This window comes from Caretta caretta, chromosome 2 (assembly GCF_965140235.1).
Source record: "Caretta caretta isolate rCarCar2 chromosome 2, rCarCar1.hap1, whole genome shotgun sequence".
Lineage (NCBI taxonomy): Eukaryota > Metazoa > Chordata > Testudines > Cheloniidae > Caretta > Caretta caretta.
Genome location: NC_134207.1, coordinates 62,395,141 through 62,404,556, shown reverse-complemented (window position 1 = coordinate 62,404,556; position 9,416 = coordinate 62,395,141). Strand labels below are relative to the sequence as shown.

Here is a 9,416-nt window from a genome sequence, read left to right as displayed (position 1 = left end):
GCAGTGACATAAATAAAGTTATTAGAGAGACAAGATGGGTGAGGTAATATCTTTTATTGAACCAACTTCTGTTGCTGAGAGAGGCAAGCTTTCAAGCTCACACAGACCTCTTTTTCAGCCCAGACCTCGAAAGCTTCTCTGTTTCACCAACAGAAGTTGGTCTAATAATAGATGTTACCTCACCCACCTTGTCTCTCTAATATCCGGGGGACAACCCAGCTACAACACTGCCTAAAGAAAGATAGGTAACTAGCTCAGCTCTTTGCTAGCACAGCTGGTATTATGCATGGAACGTTGTAAAGGTACTTCCTGTAGAAAGCCTTAGATTGTTGATTTGATTCTAGCTTGAAGGAGAATTGAGGTTTTTTTGCATTCAGGTCCTGGTATCGGATACAATAACAGGAACAATATAAGAACCTGAACAGAATAGTTAGAAACATATAGAAAATTACATGTGCATGAATCTTCCACTGAGAGGCCTGGGGAAGTTTCTAGCTAATTCTACAGTGAAGCAGAGAGAAAATTTAGGAATAAAACTGTGTTCGTTATTCCTTCTTCAGTATAAGAAGACAGTGGTTCTTTCTGTAATTCAGCCTGTGATCATGAGTAGATGACAAAGTTGTAAAAAAGCCCGAGCCCTGTCTATGCTATCATTGTGGTCAATGGTATTTCTGCAGAATTTCTCAGTGGTGTAAATGAGATCAGAATCTGGCCCAGTGCACGCATGTTGAGCTGTAAACATGTGGACACCCCAGTTACCCTATTACCACCTCTATCATATACTAGAAAGGTTAGTGTTTACATTTTTATGAATGTACCATCTTCTATCTAGACATAGTAACATGGTATTCAGTACTTGCACTTATCTAATTTCATTTGGTATTGACATCAGACACTGTCTCCAGACTTACACTGCATTTCCCATGAGATCATAGTAACAGTGTTAAGTCCATTTCAAGGGAATAAGGAAAGTGTAACACTGTGTAAAAGCTTATATGAAGAGAAATAGCTGAAGCATAGGTTTAGTAGCTACTTGACAGCAATCTGGAGCTTCAGAAGTTTCAAAAATTGTTGGGGTTTTTATTAAAAGCATCAAATTAGGTCAGTCCACTTTAAAGACCAACCCCCTGCAATTTCATTATTTTAAAAACAAAGGGCCCAATTCACAATTGCTCTACACCTTTAGCCATTTACATCAGAGCAAGGTGGATGTAAAATGCTACCAGATCCAAACAGTAGCATTTTACACCCAGTCTGCACCAGTGTAAAAGATTGCATCCGAGAGTGCTAAAGGAACTGGCGGCTGTGATTGCAGAGCCATTGGCCATTATCTTTGAAAACTCGTGGCGAATGGGGGAAGTCCTGGATGACTGGAAAAAGGCTAATGTAGTGCCAATCTTTAAAAAAGGGAAGAAGGAGGATCCTGGGAACTACAGGCCAGTCAGCCTCACTTCAGTCCCCGGAAAAATCATGGAGCAGGTCCTCAAAGAATCAATCCTGAAGCACTTGCATGAGAGGAAAGTGATCAGGAACAGCCAGCATGGATTCACCAAGGGAAGGTCATGCCTGACTAATCTAATCGCCTTCTATGATGAGATTACTGGTTCTGTGGATGAAGGGAAAGCAGTGGATGTATTGTTTCTTGACTTTAGCAAAGCTTTTGACACGGTCTCCCACAGTATTCTTGTCAGCAAGTTAAAGAAGTATAGGCTGGATGAATGCACTATAAGGTGGGTAGAAAGTTGGCTAGATTGTCGGGCTCAACGGCAAAGCTTTGGCAAATCAATGGCTCCATGTCTAGTTGGCAGCCGGTGTCAAGTGGAGTGCCCCAGGGCTCGGTCCTGGGGCCGGTTTTGTTCAATATCTTCATAAATGATCTGGAGGATGGTGTGGATTGCACTCTCAGCAAATTTGCGGATGATACTAAACTGGGAGGAGTGGTAGATACGCTGGAGGGCAGGGATAGGATACAGAAGGACCTAGACAAATTGGAGAATTGGGCCAAAAGAAATCTGATGAGGTTCAATAAGGATAAGTGCAGGGTCCTGCACTTAGGACGGAAGAACCCAATGCACAGCTACAGACTAGGGACCGAATGGCTAGGCAGCAGTTCTGCGGAAAAGGACCTAGGGGTGACAGTGGACGAGAAGCTGGATATGAGTCAACAGTGTGCCCTTGTTGCCAAGAAGGCCAGTGGCATTTTGGGATGTATAAGTAGGGGCATAGCGAGCAGATCGAGGGACGTGATCGTCCCCCTCTATTCGACATTGGTGAGGCCTCATCTGGAGTACTGTGTCCAGTTTTGGGCCCCACACTACAAGAAGGATGTGGATAAATTGGAAAGAGTCCAGCGAAGGGCAACAAAAATGATTAGGGGTCTGGAACACATGACTTATGAGGAGAGGCTGAGGGAACTGGGATTGTTTAGTCTGCAGAAGAGAAGAATGAGGGGGGATTTGATAGCTGCTTTCAACTACCTGAGAGGTGGTTCCAGAGAGGATGGTTCTAGACTATTCTCAGTGGTGGAAGAGGACAGGACAAGGAGTAATGGTCTCAAGTTGCAGTGGGGGAGGTTTAGGTTGGATATCAGGAAAAACTTTTTCACTAAGAGGGTGGTGAAACACTGGAATGCGTTAACTAGGGAGGTGGTGGAATCTCCTTCCTTAGAAGTTTTTAAGGTCAGGCTTGACAAAGCCCTGGCTGGGATGATTTAATTGGGGATTGGTCCTGCTTTTGAGCAGGGGGTTGGACTAGATGACCTCCTGAGGTCCCTTCCAACCCTGATATTCTATGATTCTATGATTGCATATGGTATAGGCAATGGTGAATCAGGTCCAAAGATTGCTTTTGCCTGGAGCTTGGCAAAAGGACATTTGAAACTGACTCTGTTCAAAACCACTGTTGCTTTCCAATTCTGTACTTCAGAAGGATGCTCCCATTCTATTGGAGCGCCTGAATTTCTTTTACTTTACCATTGTTAAGGTTTCTGAAAACCTAGCTGCTGTATATAATACCTTGAGGTATCTATTGATCCATGAGATCATCCCAAAGTATTTCCCTTCCTTTAAGGAAGGTAATTTTGAGGGAATAAACGAGTTGATATATTTGCTTTAAAACTGACATATTAAAATCATTTTTGGAAAGAAGAATAAGCATCTGTGTTTTTAGCATGTATCAATTTTCTGCCTAGAGGGTTTTGTAACTGACAAGGTAGAATCATAGAATATCAGGGTTGGAAGGCACCTTAGGAGGTCATCTAGTCCAACCCACTGCTCAAATAAAATATAAAACATAGACTCAGCCTTAACTACAGCAGTCTCATGTTAAGGGAAGACTTCTTTTTTCTCTCACATTAGAGCGATACTTAAGAGCCTCACAAAACTTCCTCTGACTTCAGTGGAAGCAAGACTGGGCTTGTAATCGCTACAGTTAAAGAAAAATTATGCCCCTTTTCCTCAGATGGAAAGTCAAAAAGTTTGAGAGGTAAGAAGCCCATGTCATTATGAATTAACCGTAAGGTGTATTTTAAGAGTGACATCCTGGCCCTATTTAATACATTGTGGCTTTTGCCACTGACTGCAATGGGACCAGCATTTTACCCTAAAGGTAAAATAACTCCAAGTGTTACAAATGTCAATACAGCCATGTGAATGAGCTCTACTGAGGAAAGGATGTTTATTTAATATTTATCCCTATTTAGGATAATATTTATTATTTTTCTTTCAAAAACTCTCCTATTCACCTTACTGCCCTCTTTCAAATTGGTCATAGACACCTTCCTCTTTCTGTCATCTTTGCACCATTAGCCATTATCAGTTGCTGTAGAGCCTTACACTGGCATCCTCACATTTAGCTCCCGCTACAGTAAAGCTGTAACTAACAAGACTCAGGCCAGACCTTCTCCTCAGAACAAAAATGCATCAACTAAAATATTTTGTAAATATTTATAGCAAACGCTCTTTTCCTTTTCTTTCTTTCATGTTTAAGAAAATTGGCTCTGAAATATCATCCTGACAAGAATCCCGACAATCCAGAGGCTGCTGAAACATTTAAAGAGATCAACAATGCTCAGGCGATACTGACTGACCAGTCCAAGAGAAACATATACGATAAGTATGGATCATTAGGGCTATATGTGGCGGAACAATTTGGAGAAGAAAATGTTAATGCATACTTCATGCTTTCAAGCTGGTGGGCAAAGGTGAGTGGGTAAAATAAAATGCTCTGTTCTTTTTTTAAAAATGTACTGAGCAAGCTAGGAAACCATGCAGTCTTCTAACCTAGTTTGGTCCTGGTCCTGCAAAGTGTTCCATGTGACTGGATCTTTACACTCACCTACACCCCTAGGGCTCTGCATGGGACTAGGGGTTCCCCGATGCAGAACAATTTTGAGGATCAGGGCCTTAAATCATAGCAGCTTAATTAAATGATGGCATGTCTTGAATGATTAGAAACTGGCAAAAATATAATTAAGCACCTCTCCAGCAAAGTGCTAATGAAGGATTTTTCCTTTTTCCTTTAATTTACTAAATAATTAAATACACTTCACGTCTGGTAACACTTAGAGGCATAAATTATATTTGAAACTGGAGCTCCAGGTTAATTTTGATTTTCTTTTCAGTAATGACTAAATAAAAATGACTCATTGCTCAAAAACGAGAAGTCCTACTTGTGTGACAACCAGCTAATAAGTTACCGTACAAATTTAGCCATGTTCTTTGCTATATGTAGCACACAGCATACGTAAGCAATAATAATACATAACACAGTGTGTGATTATGGTGTCATATACGTACACTTTGGGTACATTGTGAGGGGGCAGGGAAAAGGAAGTGGAAGAAGAGGTGAGAACTGCGGAGTGGAGGAAGAGAGCAGGAAAGGAAGAGCATGATACCTCAAGTCAGCAAATTGAATGAGGAAAAACCCCTGGTGAGGGTTCTGATGACATAAGAGCTCGGTTCATTTGGTTTATTATGTAACTGTAATCTTTTGATATTTATGTATATATTGCAAACCCTAGCATTGCAATCAGTGTGTCAGTGAATGTAACAAGCCTATGACATCACAAATGTGGAAAATCCCACACTTCAGATGTTATTCTTACTGCTATTTCCTGCAACAAAATGTTGGGGCAGCAAAGAGTCCATTGGAATAAATAGAAAAAATATCTTTATGTGAACCAAATACGCTGTGATGAGAAGAGAAATGACAGATCTGATTTAGGAACATGGACATCTCCATCCTGGAGCAGAACAGTGGCATCCATCTAGCTCAGTATCCTGTTTCCAACAGTGGTTAGTGCAAGGTCAGTTCCATGTGTCTGGGAAAGCATACTTTATACACTACTTCAGGTGGGAATAGAAGCAGCTCAAATACAAATTAATGGACAACTTTTTCAAAACTGGGCAACTTTTTCAAAATCATATTGGCAAAATTTGTATCCACGCCAGCAAAAACTGAAGATGGACCTGGACCACATCTCCACCTGAACTCCCAAGACTTTACAGTTGGCCCCTATTTCTCTGGCAGCAAATTTGCACAGGCTGTGGCTGCTGACTCCTACTGTGTCCTGGACTTCCTTCACTATTGATTGCTTCTACTACTACCACCTGCTGTGTCAATCTTCCTTCTCTTTGCTCTCAGCTACCCTCTTTCCAGCCTCCTTGTCTCCATCTCTGAGTGCAGGGAGTCATTGGCTAAGAAGGGAGAGAAGAAAAGAGACACTGATAAGTCCTCTAGCAGCAGCATCAGATGAGCCACTCCCTTGACTCAGGTTACATGAATATGCATGTGGAATGGATGTGGGTATGAGAATAGGAACAGAGACACCAACAGCAGCAGTAGCCGTGACCAACAAGAAGAGCAGAGGAGAGCATAGGGTGCAGCTGAGAAGTCCTGTAGCCTGTATGAGAGCAGGGAGAGCAATTGCTGGGTTTGTTTTGGGGTGCTATGTTCTGGAGGTATGGAAGGATTTGTTACGGAGCCTGTGTAAAATTCATTAAATTGCATATTGCAGAACTTCCTATGAAAAATGTACCACAAAAATCAGAGGTACTTACGTATCATCCCTCCCAGATTGTCACAGGGTGGTCTCTCCATCGCCACTAAACCAAACAAAGTTTTCCCATTTCCAGAGTATAAGCAGGTCAACAAAGGCTCCTCTAAAGTTGAGTCCAGCCATTTCCCCACATGCCTAGCCATACCTTTCCTCTTCCATCTCTTATACCCAATAAGCTAGGACCTGTAGTGAATGAGTCTATCTTGGGCCTTATACTGCCACTCATTGCCACAGTGTCCATCCCAGAAGATACTAAGTGATGGCACAAGTCATTAAATGTAATGAAATGAAAATTAAAGGTGAAGTGCAAAGCAAAAATGACTGTTGAGTTAAGCCCAGAATTCGCTGAAGGCTTAACCAAGCTGGGAAAGTGGGGCCATTTTACACAGAAAAAAGCTTTAACTAATATTTCATAATTCCCTTTTTTCCATTAAGGTACACAGTGATTGTGCCACTTTAACTACATCAAGTTGAAATCAGTATAGTTAAAGTGGTACAACTCCCTAGTGTAGATACAATTATAGTAGTATAAAGGTGCTTATACTGACATCTTATACCCATAAATTTAGGGAAATAATCTATACCATTTTAAAGAATGTTTATATGGGTATAACTGCATTCACACTTGGGAGTGTGTGTACCAATTTATCTATTTCAGTAAAAAGTCACACCCTAACCCAAACAGTTAAACCAGTACAAAATCTAGGTTTGCTGTGAGAGAAGGCACAGCATTTTGAAATAACTTCAACTCAGCATAAATCTGGCCAGTCTTTTGAAAACATCTGGAGGTATTTGTGGGTTTAACCTGATACAGGTATTACCATTGGCCTTGAGCCTCAACATTTGCTCAGATGGTTAACTTTAAACATGTGAATCATTCCACTGACTTCAAATGGAGCATAATTGCACCCATGCTAACATTGCATCATTTAATTCACATAGTCACTTCCATACTATTAACCTGATACCTATCCTTACACATGTCACAATCCTGCGATGGATTTGGGGGTGGGGAGGGGGAGGGGATATTGTTGTATTATTAATTATTATTATTATCAAGCCATATATTTTATTTTGAATACATTAAACTATTGGTGAGAGCACTTTCCCTGAGTTAAGCTACATGTGTTAAATTATTCTCAACAGTGGCCTTTTAACTATAAGCTAAGGACTAAATTGAGCCTCCTTGATGAAAGCAGATTTGTGCCTGAAGTCCATAGGATCTGCACTGACCAAGGAGGCTTGATTCTCTTCTACATACACCTAAGTAACTTCACTTGATTTATCCCAGTATGTGTGAGAGGAAAATTAAATGTTTCATCTTAGCCACTCCTGCCTTTGGACTCCTTATTTTGTTTCTTTTTTCTCATATACTTGCTATTATCAACACTCTATCAGTGAATAAGAATTTACACAGAGATCTACTGTAATGAGCCATTTTTAAGGGAGCTGAGGGTTTTGCACTATGTTTGGAATTTCTGGAAGGCCTCACTCAGCACTCACAACTTGGGCTAGATTTGCAAGAGCCCAGCATATTGGGTGCATGTTGGATGCAGAACACTTGAAAATCTAGCCATAAATGTCATAATGACAAAGGGTGGGTGGGGTGGCAAGTGCTCTGAAAATCTGGCCCATATTTGGGTTTTTGAATGGCAGCTAAACTCTTGACAATCTGGCTCCAACTGTGGGTGTGGAGCACTTTACTCCTGGGGGAATTCTGCACCACTGAGTGTGTGCAGAATTCATGTCCCCCGCAGATTTCTTCGCTTCCCCACAGAAAAATGACTTTCTGACAGGGAAGCAAAGGGAAGCTGCCTGCGCCCAGATTGTCCCCACACTCAGCCCTTTCACACTTGGATCCTGCCTGGTTGAGCCTGACTGCCTGCCCCACATCTGGTGCACCTGGTGCAGAGGGGCAGGGCCCCAGGGTGTTTCTGGGGTAGGCCCAGACCTTGTGCTGTGTCAGGGTCAGGTGCAGCCTCACCACTGAGTCCGTGTCCCAGGGGTGGGGCTGGGGAGGCTGCAGGGTGATTTCCTACCTTCGTACAAGCAGTGGCCTGTGCTTCCCACTGCCATGTTGGAGCCTCTGCATTTATTTATTGACAAATAAAGCGTGCAGAATTTTAAAATATGGTGGGCAGAATGCCCTCAGGAGTAGCACATGCAAATCTGGCCCTGAGTTCTTTTGAAAATCTGACACTACATGCCTTATGTCTGTTAAAAACTGTCACTAATTAAAGGAAGTTCATGTGGTAATAGGGGTTTCTCCCCTGTTTAATCTAGGCCCTGTTTGCAGTTTGTGGCCTCTTGACAGGCTGCTACTTTTGCTGCTGCCTGTGCTGCTGTTTCAGTTACTGTTGTGGGCAGTGTAAACCCAAGCCACCCGGAGGGGAAGAACATGAGTTCTGCATGTCTCCTGAGGATTTGGAAGAGCAGATCAAGACAGACATGGAACAAGGTACGGATTGGAGGGACTTAATATAGAGTGACAATATACAAAACCGTTAAAGAAACTATTGATCAGGTCCTCTGCTGGTGTTAGCCGGTGTAGCTCCACTGATGTCAATGGAGATATGCTGATTTACAGCTGCAGAGTATCTGGTCCTACAAATCTTCTATACGGCAACTAAGCCAGAAGCACAGTACGGTAGAACCTCAGACTTATGAACGCCAGAGTTAAGAACTGATCGGTCAACCACACATTTCATTGGGCACCAGAAATATGCAATCAGGAAGCTGCAGAGACAACAAAACAAATGCAGTACAGTACTGTGTCAAAAGTAAACTACTAAAAAAAAGGGAAAGTTTAAAAAAAGATTTGACAAGGTAAAGAAACTGTTTCTGTGCTTGTTTCATTTAAATTAAGATGGTCAAAAGCAGCATTTTTCTTCTGCATAGTGAAGCTTCAAAGCTGTATTAAATCAATACTGAATTGTACGCTTTTGAAAGAACAGCCATAACAGTTTGTTCAGAGTTATGAACATTTCAGAGTTACGAACAACCTCCATTCCCAAGGTGTTCATAACTCTGAGTTTCTACTGTATATTACATAGAGAAATGACAGTTTCTTTGTATCTATTATTGTCTTGATTATGCAGAAGTGTTGTAGAAGTATCAGTCCCAGCATATTGCAGACACAAGGTGGGTGAGGTCATAAATTTGATTGGACCCGCTTCTGTTAGTGAGAGAGACAAGCTTCTAAGCTTACATAGAGCTCTTCTTCAGAATGGATTTGATTAAACACATGGACATTAAAGATCCCATGACACTTTGTGTAGGAGAGGAGATTTGCTATATTGTGAATGGCCTATATATCCTAGTCATTCTTATGTCATGTGCTGTGCCTGACCTGCTTCCT

At 41.7% G+C, this 9,416-nt stretch overlaps 1 protein-coding gene across 1 annotated transcript in view; it reads left to right on the top strand.

Moving 5' to 3' along the window:
• Nucleotides 1-9,416, top strand: part of DNAJC5B (DnaJ heat shock protein family (Hsp40) member C5 beta) — a 33,450-nt gene that overhangs the window by 16,128 nt on the left and 7,906 nt on the right. The window contains exons 2-3 of the mRNA XM_048840811.2: nucleotides 3,988-4,201; nucleotides 8,342-8,516. Of these exons, the coding sequence (XP_048696768.1) occupies nucleotides 3,988-4,201; nucleotides 8,342-8,516 (389 nt within the window). The remainder of the gene's footprint in view (nucleotides 1-3,987; nucleotides 4,202-8,341; nucleotides 8,517-9,416) is intronic.